Source organism: Scyliorhinus canicula, chromosome 7 (assembly GCF_902713615.1).
Source record: "Scyliorhinus canicula chromosome 7, sScyCan1.1, whole genome shotgun sequence".
Classification (NCBI taxonomy): Eukaryota; Metazoa; Chordata; class Chondrichthyes; order Carcharhiniformes; family Scyliorhinidae; genus Scyliorhinus; species Scyliorhinus canicula.
The window spans coordinates 51,604,162-51,625,037 of NC_052152.1; the positions used below are offsets into that span (position 1 = coordinate 51,604,162).

General features: G+C 47.0%; 1 protein-coding gene across 2 annotated transcripts in view; it reads right to left on the reverse strand.

The window, feature by feature from the left end:
- Positions 1-2,605: 2,605 nt before the first annotated feature.
- The window catches only part of trim45 (tripartite motif containing 45), a 38,446-nt gene continuing 20,175 nt past the window's right edge, over positions 2,606-20,876 (reverse strand). The window contains exons 5-7 of one of the 2 annotated variants that reach the window (XM_038802014.1): positions 6,104-6,230; positions 5,423-5,580; positions 2,606-3,105 (exon numbers count right to left, since the gene is read on the reverse strand). In XM_038802014.1, coding sequence (XP_038657942.1) covers positions 5,432-5,580; positions 6,104-6,230 — 276 coding nt within the window. In that variant the 3' untranslated portion in view covers positions 2,606-3,105; positions 5,423-5,431. Of the gene's footprint in view, positions 3,106-4,593; positions 5,581-6,103; positions 6,231-20,876 lie in introns of those variants that run through there. The other variant, XM_038802013.1, reaches the window with a different exon arrangement.

Consider the following 20,876-nt stretch of genomic DNA (forward strand, 5'->3'; position numbering starts at 1 on the left):
GCTACCTTTTATATAGTGGGTTATTAAGAGTAAGGAATGTCTCGTCACGTCTTTTAAAGAAACATTGGATATATTTTTGCAATATAGGACGATGCAAGCTGCAAGAACACTGGAGGAGTGCGATTCATTTTGCAATATAAATAGAAAATGCTGGAAATGCTCAACAGATCAAGCAGCATCTGACGGAGAGAAACACCGGGTATCAAATTTCCTGAATTCATAGAATTTTGCTTTGTCTTAGTTTTGTAATGCTTTTGTTTTGGAATGTGTTAGCCAAGAGATAGCACAGACACTATTGACTGAATGGCTGACTTCTGTGCGAGCAAACCTGTATATGTGGTACTGTACTCCATGAAGGGAGATTGATCTCAGTACAGGCAAGGCAAACCTTTGCATGGACTTAGTCAAAACACTTTCACCTCTAAATCAGAAGATTGTGAGTTAATGTTCTACTCCAGAAACGTTTGCATAAATGAGACTGACAACTGCAGTATTGAACGGGTGCTGCACTGCCAAATATGCTGTCTTTCAGCTGAAAGGTTTATTTTTTAAAAAATAATTTTTATTAAAGTTTTCACAAAATATCAACAACAAAAATATAAAGTACAAAATGCAAAAAATGTAAAGGAAACTCAGTAACAAAAATAATAATTAACACCCGCCCAAACACATAGCAAATATATACACCCAGACAAAACCTCCAATATATAGAAACAAAACAGAAATAAACCCCCCCCCCCCCCCCCCCACCCCGGGTTGCTGCTGCCACTGATCATTGTCTACCGTTCTGCCAGAAAGTCTAGGAATGGTTGCCACCGCTTGAAAAACCCCTGTACCGACCCCTTCAAAGCAAATTTGTACCCAGAGGAAAAGCAGGATAAAATGCATTTAACGCAGGGTCGGAACGGTGGCGCACTGGTTAGCACTGCTGCCTCGCGGCGCAGAGGGCCCGGGTTCAATCCCAGCCCCAGGTCACTGTCCGTGTGGAGTTTGCACGTTCTCCCAGTGTCTGTGTGGGTTTCACCCCCACAATGCAAACAAGTGCAGGGTAGGTGAATAGGCCACGCTAAATTGCCCCTTAATTGGAAAACAAAAGTTGGGTATTCTAAATTTATAACAAAAAAAAAAGTGCATTTAATGCTCTAAATGACTAATGCTTAGAGACATTGGGCAGAATTGTACAGCCCCTCCTGCCAGTGGGATTTTTCAGTCCTGCTGAAGTCAACTGAGTTTTGAACAAGTCTCTCCATTTTACACCCTCAGCCCCTCATGACAGGACCATAAAATCCTACCATTACCATGATTGGTAACATTCAAAATATTTTCCTAAATCCTAAATGAAATGAAATGAAAATTGCTTATTGTCACGAGTAGGCTTCAATGAAGTTACTGTGAAAAGCCCCTAGTCGCCACATTCCGGCGCCTGTCCGGGGAGGCTAGTACCGGAATCGAACCGTGCTGCCGGCCTGCTTGATCTGCTTTAAAAGCCAGCGATTTAGCCCAGTGAGCTAAATCAGCCTCTAAATGAACTAAGCCCTTAAAAAATCTGGATGAATTTGACACATGTAAATTTGTATTTTTTTTTCCTATTTTAGCAATTGAAAAATGTTAATAAAAATACTTTAAAAAAAATTCTGGATGAGTTTGTATATGACTGTTATCAACACTGAAACGTCTGATTGAATGGTGACAGTTCATCGGCTCTCCCAGAGCATGCAAACATCATCATGGGTTATCAGAACATAACTTATCACAATACAATAATGTGGATTGCAATGTTCAATTAATACTTGGCAGTTTCACTAGTTACTGAAATTGAATTCTGTTAAAAGTTTTACTATGCATATATTATATATATGTTAGTTCCCCACCTCTGCAACAGAGTCTCATTGAATAATGTGAAGCACAAATACAACTGATTCATCAAACTCAAATAATTTAACAAGTGGGGATGATTATGGTTTCATGGCTGCCAAATTGATCTGTTATACATTTTTCACACATGGAAAATAAGTATGTCAGGTGTAAGCACAACACAGAAATCAGAAGGATGAAGTTGAATACTTTGAAATAAGTTTTATTAATTCAGCCTTTTAAACATCTGATGAATAGTGTAGGATGAAAGAATCACAAACATGCTTCTAGAGAACAACCCAACAGTCCAACGCTTCTTCAATGTGACACATGAAGTTGCTTCAGGCTTGAAACAGATAATTCTAGGTATTAGCCTATAGCTTTAATTAATCAAAATACTTTGCAGATTTAGAAGATAAACCATTTTAAAATGCACATACCTAAGCAGCATGTTGTATTAATAAGAAAGGCTGACTTAAAAGAAGTGCAGAAGCCAGAGCTCAAGGAAAGGAGGAAGGCTGATATTGTGGCCTTCGCCTCTCTGATTGCATGGCGGCGAATTGTGCAGGAGTGGCGGTCGGCATCGCCACCGGGAGTAGCAGCTTGGTTGGGTGACCTGTACGACTTCCTGCGATTAGGGAAGATAAAGTATGAGTGAAGGGTCTCTACAGGGGAGTTTGAGGAAAGGTGGGGGATGTTTGTGACCGTGTTTGAGGGCCTGCTCATCGCCGGGGGGTGGGGGGGGGGGGGGGGTGAAAAAGGGGATAAATCTGTACAGACTGCACAGGTAGTTGATGGTTGGGAAGTATGTTTCCCAGTGTGTTTATTCGCTATAACCTGTTTTGATATAATAAAATGCATTTAAAAGTGTAAACAATTTCGAGGGTACCTTTCACACAAAAAGGCAGGATTTAATGTGGGAAATGGGAGCTCGATATTACAACACAAAACCTGGTAGAATTCCTGTCGGCCCCATCTCTAGCAGCCCCAAATGTAGAGTTCTGAATTGACAGGGGAAACCCTGCCGCCTGGGTTCCTGGTCTCCACCCGGGGGTCATTTAATTGCTGAGTGCCTGTATCGAGAGAGACAGGCAAGTGAGGCAGATGGGGCATTCAGACATGGGCGGTCTATGTCAAGGGGAAGTCTTCAATACCTGGATTTAATTGGAGGGAGTCAGGAAGGCATCAGGATCTTCAGTTCGCACCCTCCGGCACAAAACCCCGGTTACTCTCTGGCCTTGGAACACACCTCTGGGTGGGGGAGGGGTGAGAAGGCACTGAATTAATTCCAAACAATACTTTTGGTAGTACAAGCAAAAAGTTACTTAATGTAAATAGCATTCCTCATTATTCAATGTCTCATTTAAACTAGTAACATTTACCCTAAAATTACATTAAATCTATAGAGTGAGAGAAAAACCACACAGGAGTTGCAAAGGGGCTCCACAACTTCTTGGCTCAGATGTCAACAACTAAAAAGACAGTAAATTAGATTTGAATTTGAATGAAGGTGACATTTTTAAGAGTTTAAAAATGTGAACATTCAAATGTGAATGCATCACCATACTCTTTTTTTCTTTTTCATTCATGGCGCAGCATTTATTGTTCGTCCTTAATTGCCCCCGAAGTGACTTGTGAGGCCATTTAATGGTCAACCACATTGCTGTGGATCTAGAGTCACATGTAGCCAGACCAGGTAAGGATGGCTAATTCTTTGCTGCAAGGACATTGCTGATGGGTTTCAATGCAATCAACAATGATTTTATGGTCATCATTAGGCTTTTAATTCCAGGTTTTTATTGAATTCAAATTTCACAATTTGCCATGGTGGGATTCAAATCTAGGTCCCCAGAACATTACCCTGGGTCTCTGGATTACTAATCCAGTGACAATACCACTATTCCATAGCCTCCCCTTAAAATCTGCTGCTTAAAACATTCTGTTTCAGATGAAATGCATCAAAATAAGTTTTAATTAATATTTTGAAATTAGCACAAAACTAGTATTTCAAAAACATATTAGGTGAGATTCTCCTGAGTCGGCGCGATGGCCTGACATTGGCGTACGGTGCGAACCACTCCGGCGTTGGGCCGACCAGAAGTAGCTGAATTCTCTGCACTTCCGGGGTCTAGGCCGGCGCGGAGGGGTTGGCGCCATGCTACCCGGCGCCGAAGGGACTGCGCGAGTTAGCGCATGCACAGAACTGCCGGTGTGGTTCTGCACATGCACAGACCGGCTGGCGTATTCTGGCGCATGCGCAGGGGGGTGTCTCCTCCACGCTGGCCATGGCGAAGCCCTACAGGGGCCAGCGCAGAAGGAATAAGTGCCGCCTCGGCACAGGCCCGCCCGCAGATCAGTGGGCCCCGATCGAGGGCCAGGCCACCGTGCCCCCCCCCCCCCCCCCCCCGAAGACCACACCAGCCAACGTACCTGCCAGGTCCCGCCATGTGGGATCTTGTCCAATCCACTCTGGCGGGACTGGCCAAAAATGGGCGGCCGCTCGGCCTACTGGGGCCCGGAGAATTGCTGGGGTGCCCGCTGCCAACGGCCCCCGATCGGCATGGCGTGGTCCCCGCCCCAAAACCGGTGCCGGAGAATATGGCAGCCGGCATCGGAGCGGCGGGGCGGATTCACGCCGCCCCCCCCCCCCCCCCCCCCCCCGGGGATTCTCCGACCCGGCAGAGGGGTCGGAGAATCCCGCCAACTGTATTTTGCACATCATTATTTGAAATTTATAAATTGCTTTCATTTTAATTCTGACTTCAGTGTTGAAGTTGGTCTAAACATCCATTCAATATATTTAATCAAATTGTGAATATATACATTAGACAAGTCTGAAATAAGTTCATATGTAAGATATATGCCAAGAGCTTTGTATATATTCCACAAATAGCATATACAATGTCAACTCTATTTCAAATTATGCTATTCCATATCTTTAGCATCAAGGGCCAAGCACCATTTTAGTAGGAAAATAATCTGAATGGAACTAAGGGAATTATTGATCAATTGGGTCTGCTGTTTGCTTTTACCAAGGTATATTTAGTTCACACATGGTAGGCCACACTAATTTCTCTCATTCTGCAAGATCTTGATCATTCCACCTCCATTAGTTTGGAAATTATTTTTCTATATTGTAAAACTAAAATGCATCATTGCCTCTCGTACAATTTAATGCCACTACACTAGATTCTTTACCATTAGTTTATTACTCTCCATGCCGTAAGAGTGTTCATTTTTGAAAGCTGCAACAAAAATACATTACTATTTCCTTTGCTTTCCTTCCACTGGAGTCGTTTATAGTTGGTTAAGTGAACTTTTATGTTTCTTTTTTTTGATGAGTTTTAACCGGGAAGTTAGTCATTTTGACAAGATCCCCAAAGTAATCGATACTGACCAGATCAGAACATCTCAATTTTTGTCCTCACCCCTGGAATAAGAAAGATTATACCAGTCATTAAACTGGCAAAACATTGAAGTAACCTTGAAGTTTTCCAATTCGGCTGAAAGGTCATTACTTCACTGCAAAAATTTCCATTCATCGATCTTATATATGTGGTTAACTTGCCTTGACTTTTTACAAAGCAACAGTTCTAATCAGGCTCTGATAAGTGTTGCCATTTAGTGTTCCAGAGCATTCTGAATTTTCTGTCAACTTTCCACAACAGGACCAGTGCAGCTGGCCAGGGTGACCTTTATGCCCATGTCCGCAGCCTTGGTACCCACCTGCCAATCAAAGGGCAAAAAGCAAATTTTCACGATACTATACACTCAGTAATATCAGTAAATTTAATGTAATCTCATGTCAGAAACGCATATCACACTAACTGCGTTTTTTAAAACCTTCTTTAAGGTGGCAAACATTAAGATAATCCTGCCCTATATTCTGAGCCCAGTCCTATTTCTGAACTGTATCATTTCCAAGGGTTCTAATTCAGACTGTCAAGAATACATTTAAAAATTAATGACAACTGTAAAGTAAGATACAAACAAAAATGTCTCTGGGACTTTTATTCATCAATGATTAATTGAGTGCATTGTTGCATTTAGATAATATGTATTAACTGGGGCGCCTCTGAATTTGAAGACACTGAAAGTGTGGTTGTTGAATTTGGAGGCGTGTGCTTGTAATTTGTGTCTCTGCAAATAAAGTTTAAAAGTGTGCAAAGCTTAGGCTCCAGTTCCATCCCCCACTTGCTGGCTATCTTAAGTGGAACGGTACATGCAAAAGTTTTTATATTAAACTCACCAGGCATTGTGCCTCTGCAGCCACAACGAACATCTTTTTGTCCGCCACTGGAACAGAATGTGCAGCAATGGAATATACCAGGGTGCTTACGGAATTTACTCGTGACCGCTATAGTGAATGGAGATCCCTGATAAAACAACAGCAGGTTATTAAAGTTACATTGCAGTTAACCTCTGTTGAAATAACAATCTTTCTTTTAAAATTAAATGCAAATGCACAATAGCAAAGTAAATAAAATATTGACTTTTACTAAAAAATGATTGAGCCCCTCTTCGATACACAGAAGTGACCAAATGTACAGCTGCTCTACTGAAGAGCAAGTTTCAATCGCAATAATATTGTGATCTCTCCGAAACATATTTATAATACCTGTGTTATACTGTTAACGTTTTTTGGGTCACCTTACTCATAACCTAGAAAAATAGACTAATCCAGAGAATGAGAGCTCAACTCCCACCTCAGCTATTTAAGAACTTGATCTTTTTGATTTGCTTTTGGGGCCAGGAAGCTGCCAGACTGCTGGAAAAACCCAACTGATGTGTCTGAGGGAACAAAACCCACCTGCATGTACCCAGTTTAGCCTATGTGTGACTCCAGTTGCACGCCAATATGGCTGACTTTTAGCTGAAGTGGCCAAACAAATCAATGTATCAAACCACTTCAAGAAGGCAGTGCCTGAGTAGATTAAAACTAATAGGTTTATTTAGGAGCAATATAACACAATGCTGTAAAGACAAAGAGAATACAGAGAAAAGAATAGAATCCATCCACATGGTGGGAAATTACCTCCTTTCTAGAATCCAATCCGTTTTTCAATGGTTTGTTCATAGTTTGTTCATAAATAACATTAGCTAGGACACAGCCAGATTAATGAACACATTTCTGATTACTGCATTCCAGGAAGGATGCGATCAAATTTAGAAAGGGTACAAAAGAGATTTCGGAAGGTGTTGCCAGGAATTTTATCATAGGCTGGGATTGTTTACTCTGGAACAGAGGAGAATGAGGTAAGATTTAATTGGGATGTCTCGATGTCTAGATAGGGTGAATAGGAAGGACCTGTTTCCCAAGTTGCGGGGGGTAGCTTTAACTTAATTAGTTAAAGGATAAGGGGGGAAACGGAGGAGAAATCTTTCTCCCAGAGGGTGAAGAACTCATTGCCTGAAAGATAGTAGAGGCAAAGATCCTTATCCTATTTTATAAAGTACTTGGATATGTACTTGAAGTGTCGTAACATACAAGAGCTTGAATAAGATTAGGTTGGTTAGCTGTTTTACAGTCAGCACAGGTGGACTGGATGACCTGTGCAGTAAATTTTCCAGGACTCTATGAACCCTCTATTCGATTCTCACCCATTTGCTTATCTATGTTCCTCTTAAAAGGCATCTATTCTATTCACCTAAATCACTTTCTTTGGTAGCGAGTTCCACATTTTCACCATCTTTGGGTAAGAAAAATAAATACAATGCATGGACTGTTAGCAGAAGATAAGGGAACTAAATGTCTCTCACAAACTTAAACTAGCTGCAGTGAAAGACCAAAATGGACAGATAATTAGAGGCAAACAGGAGAGTAACAAGCGGTGGAAAGAATATTTAGGATTGATACAGAGTATAGTGAAAAAATTGTCCTGCAGAGTTAGCCTGAGAACGGGATCAATACTGGAGACAGGAGGTCAAGGCAATGATGTTCCAAATAACAGGCGCGATCTACCAGCTGCTTTGTGCCTTCGCCAGATTGAAAGGCCACCCCTGGCAGCTACCAGCCTCACTGAGGAGATTGCAGTCAGGCGCAGTTCAGTACTGGTCCCCACAAACGGGTACTTGGTGGACGGTATCTGCGGGGGAGGGGGGGGGGGGGGGGGCTCCCAGGTGATAGGAATCCCATGGGTGAGCGGCCTCCAGGCAGAGTGGCACCCTGGCACTACTGGTGACACCTGGGCACCGTGGCACTGCCAGCCTGGCATCCGCCAGTGGCACCTGAACACCCTGGCAGTGTTATCCAGGATCCAGCCCGGCACTGCCAGGGCCCTAGGCGGCACCGCCAGGCTGAGTCACTGCCAGACCGACAGTGCCAAGGTGCCAAGCTGACATTGTACCTGCGCCATGGATCAGGCCATGGGGTGCCCTGCCCAAGAGCCCCCGATATGTGAGTCGGGGGAGTCTGTCCTTCCTGACTGAGGAGCTCCTCTCGTCGTAAATGTGGTTAACTGTGGCCTCGGTGGGGCCATCCCTGCTGGGGCACGAAAACAAGACACAGTGCCAGAGTTCTAATCCCGCCCAGAATGGCACTCTGTTTCATTTTGGTTAGATTGTGCACAACATCTCACAGCATGAATTCATTTTTAGAGCCCTATCTCATTTGTACGCATTAATTCATACAATGTAGACATTGCTGCAATCAGCAGCTCTGGTCAATCTCTAATTGCCTTTGAGATGGTGGGGGTGAGCCACCACCCTGTACACACCCCTGTCTGTACGGTAATGTACACATCCCTGTCTGCATCAACGGAGCCGAGGTGGAGATGGTTGACAGCTTCAAATTCCGAGTTGTGCACATCACCAAAAATCTGTCCTGGTCCACCCAGGTCGACGCTATAACTAAGAAAGCACAACACCGCCTAGACTTCCTCAGGAAACTAAGGATATTCAGCATGTCCACACTGACTCTTACCAACTTTTACAGATGCACCATAGAAAGCAGCCTATCACAGCCTGATATGGCAATTGCTCGGCCCAAGACCGTAAGAAACTTTGGAAAGTCGTGAACACAGCCCAGTACATCACACAAACTTGCCTCCCATCCTTTGACTCTATCTACACCTCCTGCTGCCTTGGGAAAGCGGGCAGCATAATCAAAGACCCCTCCCATTCGGCTTACTCACTCTTCCAACTTCTTCCATCAGGCAGGAGATACAAAAGTCTGAGAACACATGGAACAAATTCACAAACAGCTTCTTCCCCGCTGATACCAGACTCCTAAACGACCCTCTTATGGACTGACCTGATTAATACTACACTCCTGTATGCTTCACCCAATGCCGGTGTCTATATATTTACATTGTGTACATTGTGTTGCCCCATTATGTATTTTATTTTCATGTACTAAATGATCTGTTTGAGCTGCTCGCAGAAAAATACTTTTCACTGTACCTCGGTACACATGACATTAAAAAAATCCAATCCAATCCAATCCATGACCCGCTGCAGTTCATATGGTGTAGGTACACACACAGCGCTGTAAAGGAATAAGTCCCAGGATTTGGACACAGTATCAATGGAAGAATCATGAAGGAGGTCATTCAGCCCATTGAGTCTGTACCAGCCCTCCGAAAGATCATTCTACCTAGGCCCAATCTCCTGCCCTAACCTCGTAACTCCACCTAACCGTTGGACACAAAGGGGTAATATATCATGGCTAATTCACCCAACCTGCACATCTTTGGACTGTGGGAGGAAACCGGAGCACCCGGAGGAAACCCATGCAGACATGGGAAGAATGTGCAAACTCCATACTGACAGTAACCCGAGGTCGGAATTGAACCCGGTCTCTAGCGCTGTGAGGCAGCAGTGCTAACCACTGTGCCAGTGATATAGCTCCAAGTCAGGATGTTGTGTGACTTGGAGTGACACAGTGCTTTGTTCTTGAAAATCAAAGGGGAATAGGGAGGGACGGACTTTAAAAAACCCACAATCAACAGGAAACTATTAGAACTATAGACTGACAGGTCCCCAGGACCTTGTGGTCTGCATCCCAAGAGGAAGTAGCTACATTGGTTATATTCTTCCAAAATTCCCCAGATTCTTAAAAGGTCCAAGCACGTTGGAAAACCAAAGATGGAACACCTCTTATCAAGAAAGGAGGGAGATAGCAAAACCAAAAGCCGGTTAGCCCAACACCAGTTATAATAAAAAATGCTAGATCCATTATTTAGGCAGTAATTGAAGAATTCTGGCAGATGGAAATTAATTATGAATAATTATAGTTAGTTTTGACTATTGATTAAAAATTGTAAGATTGGAGAACAAGTCAGTAAGTATTTGGGTTAACGTGGAGCATCAGTCCACAAAGTAAAGGAACCACTGAGGTCAAGGAACTCAGTTGATATCATCACTGACTGTGTGTTAGGCTCTGATTCAAAGAATTCCAAGAACTAAATCAAGTCTAGTTGGGTTCAGAGTATGTTCTCTATTCTTGGTATTGTAGGAGCCTCATTTAATTTCTTGGAGGAAATAGTCAACTCATAAACAGTGCAGAGACAATAAAGAGAAGTTAAACAGAAGTGTGAGATACAGCAATGGAAGGACATGATTGGAAGGGCCAGTTAGCTCAGTTGGCTAGATTACGAGCATGTTCAATCCCCACTCCAGCTGAGGAAAGCTTGGGGCTCGCATCCTCACCCTGTCTCCATAGCAAAATCATGGAATAAATCACAACCCAGGGCCGGGTTCTCTGGCCCTGCGCCGGGTCGGACAATCCCTGGGGGTAGATGCGAATCCCGCCCCGCTGCTGGCTTCCCTATTCACCGGCGCCGTTTTTCAGGCGGCGGTGGGATTCACCCCCCCTCGGCGATTTTCCAGGACCTGATGGGCCGAGTGGCCGACAGGTTTAGCCCAGTCCCGTCGGTGTGAATTACTCACCTCACACACGGTGGGACCTGGCAGGTAAGTGTGCGGGGGCCAACCTGGGGGCGGGGGGGGGGGGGGGGGGGGGGGGGGGACCGACCCAGGATCGGGGCCGACCGATCGGTGGGTGGGCTGGTTCCGTGGGGGCCTTCTTTCCTCTGCGCCGGGCCTCTGTAGGGCTCCGCCATATTCCCCGGGGGCCGCCGCGGAGAAGGGAACCCCCGCGCATGCGCAAACACGCTGCCCAGTCCGCGCAAGCACGAACTCGTGCTAGCCCTACGGCATCGGTTGGAGCTGCGGGAACCACTCCGGCGTCAACCTAGCCCCCTAGAAAGTGGACAATTCCTCATTTTCGGGGGCCATTGACGCCGGAGTGGGTGACGGCGGAGTGGGTGACGGCGGAGTGGGTGACGGCGGAGTGGGTGACGGCGGAGTGGGTGACGGCGGAGTGGGTGACGCCGGAGTGGGTGACGCCGGAGTGGTTGGCACCGGAGTGGGTGACGCCAGAGTGGTAGGCGGCGGAGTGGGTGACGGCGGAGTGGGTGACGGCGGAGTGGGTGACGGCGGAGTGGGTGACGGCGGAGTGGGTGACGGCGGAGTGGGTGACGGCGGAGTGGGTGACGGCGGAGTGGGTGACGGCGGAGTGGGTGACGGCGGAGTGGGTGACGGCGGAGTGGGTGACGGCGGAGTGGGTGACGGCGGAGTGGGTGACGGCGGAGTGGGTGACGCCGGAGTGGGTGACGGCGGAGTGGGTGACGGCGGAGTGGGTGACGCCGGAGTGGGTGACGCCGGAGTGGGTGACGCCGGAGTGGGTGACGCCGGAGTGGGTGACGCCGGAGTGGTTGGCACCGGAGTGGGTGACGCCAGAGTGGTTGGCGCCAGAGTGGTTGGCACCGGAGTGGGTGACGGCGGAGTGGGTGACGCCGGAGTGGGTGACGCCGGAGTGGGTGACGCCGGAGTGGGTGACGCCGGAGTGGGTGACGCCGGAGTGGGTGACGCCGGAGTGGGTGACGCCGGAGTGGGTGACGCCGGAGTGGTTGGCACCGGAGTGGTTGGCACCGGAGTGGGTGACGCCGGAGTGGATGACGCCGGAGTGGATGACGCCGGAGTGGTTGGCACCGGAGTGGGTGACGCCAGAGTAGTTGGCACCGGAGTGGTTGGCACTGGAGTGGGTGACGCCGGAGTGGGTGACGCCGGAGCGGGTGGCGCCGGAGCGGGTGACGCCGGAGCGGGTGACGCCGGAGCGGGTGGCGCCGGAGCGGGTGACGCCGGAGTGGGTGACGCCGGAGTGGGTGACGCCGGAGTGGGTGACGCCGGAGTGGTTGGCGCCGGAGTGGTTGGTGCCGGTTTTCATTCCGGTTTGGGAACATTGCCCCATTATTGGAGAATCCCGCCCCAGTAACCTTCGAATCATTGCGGATTCTACCTGAAGACAAAGTACATGATTGTAGGAAGGGAGCAATTCCAAACGTGGTGCGAGATATTGAAAAATCGATGAACAGAGAGTACACCGTGACACGCTCTAATCAGTGACCAGCCAGAGAACGAACGCAAGGTTCTTAAAAAGTAATTTAGCATGGCAGTGCAGTGGTTAGCACTTCCACCTCATGGCGCCGAGCACCCGGGTTTGGTCCATGTGGAGTTTGCATATTCTCCCCGGGTCTGCGTGGGTCTCAGCCCCACAACCTAAAGATGTGCAGGATAGATGAATTGGCCACGCTAAATTGCCTCTTAATTGGAAAACAAAGAATTGGGTACTCAAAATTTATAAAAGTAAATTAAAATAATAATTTAGAGGAATTGGGAATGAAACTGGCAGAGCTCAAATATTTTTAATCAAACTCCAACTACGTCACAGGCTATGGGGAGAGCAGACAGGGAGGCAGTTGTATTGATTCTGGGGAGTGCATTGAGAAAGGGACTGGTTGTCCCCACTGGTCCTCCAGCAGCCCCTTCCCGCTTCCCTTCTACACCCACCATCCTCCCCCCATCCTCCAATATATTCTGTGATATTAGAACCGGAAAACCTAACTGCATTCCGGAAGGTTCCGTTGCCTAGTGAAATGCCTGATAATTTTACCCATTGAAAGGACGCTACAGCAAGAGACTTCTGGTGAAGAAATAAATAACATCTAGGCAATGCCTTTCATAGCTTCAAGATATGCTGACGTGCTTCAGTAATTATTTTTCTGGTGTGCCATTTCATTGGAAAAAATGTTGAGCTTTATTGTGTAGCCAATAATACGTTAAAAAGGGCAGCACGGTGGCGCACTGGGTAGCACCGCAGCCTCACGGCGCCGAGGACTCAGGTTCGATCCCGGCTCTGGGTCACTGTCCGTGTGGAGTTTGCACATTTTCCCAGCGTTTGCGTGTGTTTTGCCACCACAGACTGTGCGGAGTCTGCACATCCTCCCCGTGTGTGCGTGGGTTTCCTCCGGGTGCTCCGGTTTCCTCCCACAGTCCAAAGATGTGCAGGTTAGGTGGATTGGCCATACTAAACTGCCCCTAGTGTCCAAAATTGCCCTTAGTGTTGGGTGGGGTTACTGGGTTATGGGGATAGGGTGAAGGTGTTAACCTTGGGTAGGGTGCTCTTTCCAGGAGCCGGTGCAGACTCGGTGGGTCGAATGGCCTCCTTCTGCACTGTAAATTCTATGTAAAACCCAAAGATGTGCAGGTTAGGTGAATTGGCCACGCTAAATTGCCCCTTAATTGGAAAAATAAATTGGATACTCTAAAAAATATTTTAAAATAATATGTTAAAAAAAAAACCACGGCATTTACTTTTTTAATAAATTTAGAGTGGCCAATCTACCTAACCTGCACATCTTTGGGTTGTGGGGGTGAAACCCACACAGACATGAGAATGTGCAAACTCCACACGGACAGTGACCCAAGGCCGGGATATGAACCCGGCTCCTCAGCGTCGCAGTCCCAGTGCTATCCACTGCGCCACATGCCGCCCTAACCACAGCATTTATAAATAGACAAAGTTTTAATTCCATTAATGTTCAGCTGGTGTCAGATCACTGGAACAGTAAAACAAATGTGACAGTGAAATAAGCCAAATGACTCCAAGGGTGAGGAGGGTCTTTTTGGAGCGGGGCAGGGATAGAGGGGGGCTGGCACTGCCCAAACTCTCTGGGTACTGAAGTAGGACATTTTTTAAGGCTATATTGGATTCGTATTAATATTTACATCATCAAAGCATTCTTCATTTATTGGACTGATTGGCACCATTTATGATATAAAGGGATGGGCATTCGTTTGAATCCCATTTTTGCACAGCTGAGAAACCTTTTTCGAACGAAATGGAGAATCTATAATCTGCCTAGCAACAGCACAAAGCTGCATTTTAAAATGGCACCATGGCCAGAAGATCGGGATATCTGCGATTCAAGACCCTGACAGTGGGGATATATATCAATATATATATATATTTTGATTAAAGCTAAGACTTATAAAATGAAATGTTGTAAAACCAAAATGACCCAGGCAGGCAAAAGAAACCTAAGGATTAAATATATTGATTAGATTAGTTTTACACACAGACACAAATCCTATCAAACAGGAGGCTGACACAATAGATTCCCAGGTTAACCCAGGAACCACACTCAACACCTAATCAAGGTACAGCATAGAGATAATGGGACCCCATTGTAAATCAAGGGAACACCTATTAAAACCAAGCAGATAACGAGACATTGGCGTCAGAGTCAGGAAGCCCGGGAAATCATGTATCTGTACTATTTATTTGTACTATTCAAATGTAAAACGGCAAAAGCCCGCCAAAACCTTGCAAATGCTTGTACTCTCTATAAATATTGAACCTCGTCTGCATATCAGCGAGATCACCGTGGCCAAGCCATTGTTAGGAGCTGGCTGCGTGGGTCTCCCTGAAGGACTTCAGAATGTGTACAATACAGTAAAAATGCTTTGAACCTTGCCTTGAGACTCGACTTCTTAAATGCACTGGCACAAGGGATTTTTCCCTTCAACAGTACTATTGGGCGGCTAATGTCTCGATGGTATGCAAGTGGGTAATGGATGGGGAGGGGGCAGCATGGAAACGGATGGAGATGGCGTCCTGTGGAGGCACGAGCCTGAAGGCACTGATAATGGCGCTGTTGCCACTCCCTCCACGAGGTACACTACAAGCCCGGTGGTGGCAGCTACCCTCAAGATTTGGGGGCAGTGGAGGCGACACAGGGGGGAAGTGGGGGGCGCGGTGGAGGCCCCGCTGCGGGGGAACCACCGGTTTGTTCCAGGGAACATTGATGGCGGGTTCCTGGGGTGGCACAGGGAAGTTGGGAGACCTGTTCATTGACGGGAGGTTTGCGAGCCTGGGTGAGCTGGAGGAGAAGTTTGAGCTCCCCCCGGGGAATATGTTCAGGTACCTTCAGGTCAAGGCGTTTGCTAGGCGGCAGGTGGAGGGGTTCCCTTCGCTGCCTTCCCGGGGGGGTAAGGGATAGGGTGCTTTCGGGGGTGTGGGTCGGGGATGGGAAGGTGTCTGACATCTACCAGGTGATGCAGGAGGTGGAGGAGGCGTCGGTAGAGGAGCTGAAGGCTAAGTGGGAAGTGGAGCTGGGGGAGCAGATTGAGGAGGGGACATGGGCGGATGCCCTGGAGAGGGTGAACTCCTCCTCTTCATGTGCGAGGCTTAGCCTCATCCAGTTCAAGATACTGCACAGGGCTCATATGTCCGGGACGAGGATGAGCAGGTTTTTTGGGGGTGAGGACAGGTGCATTAGGTGTTCGGGGAGCCCAGTGAACCATGCCCATATGTTTTGGGCATGCCCGGCACTGGAGAAATTCTGGCAGGGGGTGGCGAGGACGGTGTCGAGGGTGGTAGGGTCCAGGGTCAAGCCAGGCTGGGGACTCACGATATTTGGGGTTGGGGTGGAGCCGGCAGTGCAGGAGGTGAAAGAAGCCGGTGTTTTGACCTTTGCGTCCCTAGTAGCCCGGCGGAGGATCTTCTTGCAATGGAAAGATGCGAGACCCCCAAGCGTGGAGACCTGGATCAATGACATGGCGGGATTCATTAAGCTGGAGAAGGTCAAATTTGCCCTGAGGGGGTCGGTACAAGGGTTCTTTAGGCGGTGGCAGCCTTTCCTCGACCTTCTGGCGCAACGATAGGGAACTAGGTCAGCAGCAGCAGCAACCCGGGGGGAAGGGGGGGGGGGGGGCGTTTTAGGGGGGTATTGTTTATGTTAATTTAATTTATTTTAAATTTATTTTGTTGTCCATCGGGTTTGGTAGGGGTGGGGGGGGGTTTGTTATATGCGTTGTTACGGGTCCGGGTGGTGTTTATTATTGTTATTATTATTGTTCTGTTGTTATACATTTTTCAAAAATTTCAATAAAAATTATTTTTTAAAAAAAGTAATAAGCCAAATGCAGCTCTCTGTGACATCATGAGTTGGATGCATCAGATTGGATAAATAGCTGCTGGGGAACACGGCTATCTCCTGGTGTCCTGCCCAAAAGCCCACTGAAAAAACACCAAACTGAGCTAGAAGGTAAAATATAACACATTTCATGCCTCCACCCAAACCCCTTTGGCAAAAACAATCTTCTACCTTGATTAGAGAAATTTTGCTGTGGTTGTGTCCAGTATATCCTGCATCATTCTGGAACTTTTAGTAAGTCTTGGTGCAGGAGAAGGTTCAGGAAGTAGAAATAAGCATAGCCAGTAGAACTAGAACATTGTCTATGAATTAACGAACTTTCACTTCAGGTTGTTGACACTTGATAGAATATATAATCTGGTATTTTATGGATAAAGACATTTTAGAAACCAGAGATTGAACTACTCTAAACATTATTTATTGATCACTGGTTGTTGTTTTTGCATTAATTTACTGGCTACTTTCGTGCAGGTATTAACCATTTGATATAAATAGATTATTGACTGCATTAAACAGCAGGGAAGTGTGCAATGTTAAAATGTTAACAAATCAACTAGAGGGGCAATTAAATCTCTGTGTGGATTAAAATTCATATCTTTATCAATTTTAATGAGTAAAAAAGCATAGGAATAACACTTTATTCCCATCTACTTTCTCAGTAAATTAACTAAGGTGGAAATGTCTGACTAAGGAGAGTCTGATCAATTTCTGGAGCAACCAGCAACAGTTCAGAGCGTTAATGATTAGAAAGGTCAAGAACAAGGGCAGCACAGCGGCGCAGTGGTTAGCACTGCTGCCTCACAGCGGCAAGAACCGGGTTCGATCCTGGCCCCCAATTACTGTCCGTGTGGAGTTTGCACATTCTCCCAGTGTCTGCGTGGGTTTTGCCCCCACAACCCAAATAGATGTGCAGGGTAGGTGAATTGGCCACACTAAATTTCCCCTTAATTGGTAAAAAAATTGGGTACTCTAAATTTATAAAAAAGAAAGAAAGATCAAGAACGGAATATTCCAGGATGCTGCAAGGTATTGAGTCGCATAGATACAAAAAATATTTATATTCTGCTGACTTTTTTCTTATACAGTTATGGACAATTGAATAGCTAATTAGAGGCGGAGGCTCGACAAATATCCCCATCCTCAATGATAGGAGAATCCAGCACATTAGTGCAGAATGCAAGTATTTGCAACCGTCTTCAGCCAGAAGTGTCAAGTGGATGATCCATTTCGGCCTCCAGCATCACAAATACAAATCTTCAAAAATTCGATTTGCTCCACATGCAAGGTGGGATTTACCACACACCGCTCCCCTCACCACACTGGTACCAGTGGTGGCCCTCCATTAACTGGCGGCGGGATCTTACAATCCCATAGCTGACAACAGGTTTCCCATTGTTTCTACCCTCTGGGAACCTACAGCGCAGGGGGGTTACCTGCAGGAGGGCAGGAAGATCCCACCGGCGGGAATGACTGTCAAATCCATCCCATTATCAAGGAACTACTGAAGGCACTGGATACTGCAAAGACTATGGGCACTGACAACATTCCAGAAATAGAACTCCAAAATTAGATGCGCCCTTAGCCAAGCTGCCAGTACAGCTCCAACAATGGCATTGGAAACTTGCCCAGATATGTGCTGTATACAAAAAGCAGTACAAATCCAACCCAGCCAATGAACGCCCCATTTGTCTACTCTCAATCATCAGCAAAGTGATGAAAGGGGTCGTCGACAGTGCCATCAAGCTGCACTTGATCACTGATGTTCAGTTAGGGTTCTGGAAGGTCCATTCAGCTACTGAGCTCTTTACAGCTTTAGTCCAATAATGAACAGAAGAGCTGAACTCCAGAGGTGAGGTGAGAGTGACCTCCAGGCAGCATTTGACCAAGTATGGCATCAAGGAGACCTAACAAAACTGGGATTAATGAGAATCTGGGGAGGTAACTCCCCGCTGGTTGAGGGTCATGGAAGATAGTTGTGGCTGTTGGAGGTCAACCATCTCAGTCCAAGAACACTGAGGCAGGTGTTCCTTAGGGTAATGTCCAAAATATCTTCAGCAACTGCATCAATGACCTTCCCTCCATCATAACTGGGGATGTTTGCTGCTGATTGCACAAGGTATTGATGACTCCTCAGATACTGAAGCAGTCCATGTCCAAATACAGCAAGATCTAGTCAGTGTTCATGATTGCTCTGGTAAATTGGAAATAATATTCACAAATCAGGTGCGAACTTCTCTGACCCCCAGCAGGGTCGGAGAATCGCTTGGGGGCGCCTAAAATCCCGCCCCGGCCGTGGCAGAGATTCTCCGCCACCCGGGAAGTGGCGGGGGCAGGAATCTCGCCCCGCCGATCGGAGAGGCCCCTGCGGTGATTCTCCGGCCTGGATGGGCCGAGGTCCGGCCACTGGGAGGCCTCTCCCGCCGCCGAGGTTTGAACCACCTCTGGAACGGCGGGCTCAGCGGCGCGAGCAGGCCCCCGGGGTCCTGGGGGGGGCGGGGGCGATCAAACCCCGGGGGGTGCCCCCACGGTGGCCTGGTCCGCGATCAGGGCCCCCCGATCAGGGGCCGGGCCAGTGCCCTGGGTGCACTATGTTCCTCCGTGACCGCCACGGCCTCCACCATGGCGGAGGTGGAAGGGAACACCACATCGCGCATGCGCCGGCAGTGACGTCAGCGGCCAGCTGGCCGCTGACGTCACTGCCGGCGCATGCGCCGACTGGCAAAAGCCTTTCGGCCAGCCCCGCAACGGGGGCGCTGGTTTTTTGCGCCAGTCTTCTGGTGCAAACCGCTCCGGCGCGGGGCTGGCCCCCAAAGGTGGGGAGAATTCCCCACCTTTGGGGAGGCGCGACCCCTGAGTGGTTGGCGCCACTCCCCTACTCCGGCACCCTCCGTCACGCCGGGTAGGGGAGAATGCCGCCCCAGAAGTGCCAGTCAATCACTATTTCCTGTGACAGAGAATGCAACCATCGCCCCTTGACATTCAATGACATTACCATGATTACCATGATTACCATCTCTGAATCTCCCACTATTACCATCCTGTGAGTTACCATTGACCAGGAATTGAACTGGGCTAGCCATATAAATACTGTGGCTACAAGAACAGGTCAGAGGCTGGGAATCCTGCGGCGAGTAACTCACCTCTTGACTCACCAAAGCCTGTCCACCATCTCCAAATTACAAGTCAGAAGTGTGATGAAATACTCTCCACTTGGATGAGTGCAGTTCTAACAACACTTGAGAAGCTCAACACCTTTCAAGACAAAGCACGTCGCTTGAATGCCACACTATCCACTACCTTAAACATGCAATCCTTCCAACACTGATGCACAGCAGCAGCAGTGTGCACCATTTACAAGACACACTGCAGCAATCACCAAGACTCCTTTGGCAGCACCTTCCAAATTTGCAACCTCCACCACCCAGAAGGAAAAGGACAGCAGATACATGGGAAAACCACCACCTGCAAGTTCCCCATTCTCCTCCAATTCACTCACCACCCTGACGTGGAAATATAGCATTATTCCTTCACTGTTACTAGGTCAAATTCCAGGAACTCCTTTCCTAACAGCACTCTGGGTTTATCTACACCACATAGACTGCAGTAGTTCAATAAGACAGCTCACCATCACCTTCTCAAGGGTAATTAGGGATGTGCAAACAAACTCTGGCCTTTAGAAATACCAACATCCTGTGAAAGAACTTTTAAAACGTAACAGTGAGATTGCTGCAAACGTTGCAATACTGTGAAATAACCCAGCTACGGTCAAAGAAATAGCATATACTATACTCCCAGTTGTGATGAATGTAGGAATTTCAGATATATTGTATGTACTTGGTGCAGCAAGGGTCAAAAGTGGGTTAGTGTGTGTATGACTGCTGCAGTAGTATTTTTTAAAAAGCTTGTTTTGCAAGACAGGCTTTCTTTGGAGAGCCAGAGGTGAAATTAAAGCATCATAAAAGCTTGAGCTACCAGACTTTTGATTGGATTAAGAGGGTTTCCTGTGGAATATTTAATCAAGAGACCTCTGTGTTCAGTTCGTAATGAATGGGAAGAACGAGAGTACTAGACATTTTAGCAGAGAGGCAGAGATTGTTGAGTTAGTTCTTGGAAGTCAAATCATGGAGACAGTTTCGACTTCTGCTAGACATCCTGCACGGTTCTGACAGAATTAAGCTTTATCTCTTAAAACAGTCTCAAAGAACATCTGTTGAACAAATATGTCTGGGTCTGCTAACTGTATTTGAAAGTGGATTGAGATCTGAGATGGCTCTGTTTTTTGAGCAGAACTAAAAATAAAGTGCTAATTAGCATTAAGTTAATTGTAAGTAATTTTCTTTGGTGATGTTAAAGATATTTTTGTATTGTGTTAGTAATATAATAACATTTGTTTCTTTTTAAAAATACATTTAGAGTACCCAATTATTTTTTTTCCAAGGGGCAATTTAGCTTGGCCAATCCACCTCCCCATCTTTGGGTTGTGGAGGTGAGACCCATGCAGACACGGGGAGACCCACGCAGACACGGGGAGAATGCGCAAACTCCACACAGGCAGTGACCCGGGGCCAGGATCGAACCCAGGTCCTTGGCGCCAAGAGGCAATAGGTAATAATGTTTGTTTCAATATGCCATATTCTTATTTTGTATGAAATCACTCCTGAAGCGAGATATTTTTTCCTCACATTCTTACAAATTAAAAGAAAATATTGGGGTTTCTGCCCAGTATCCTAGCTACTACTGGGT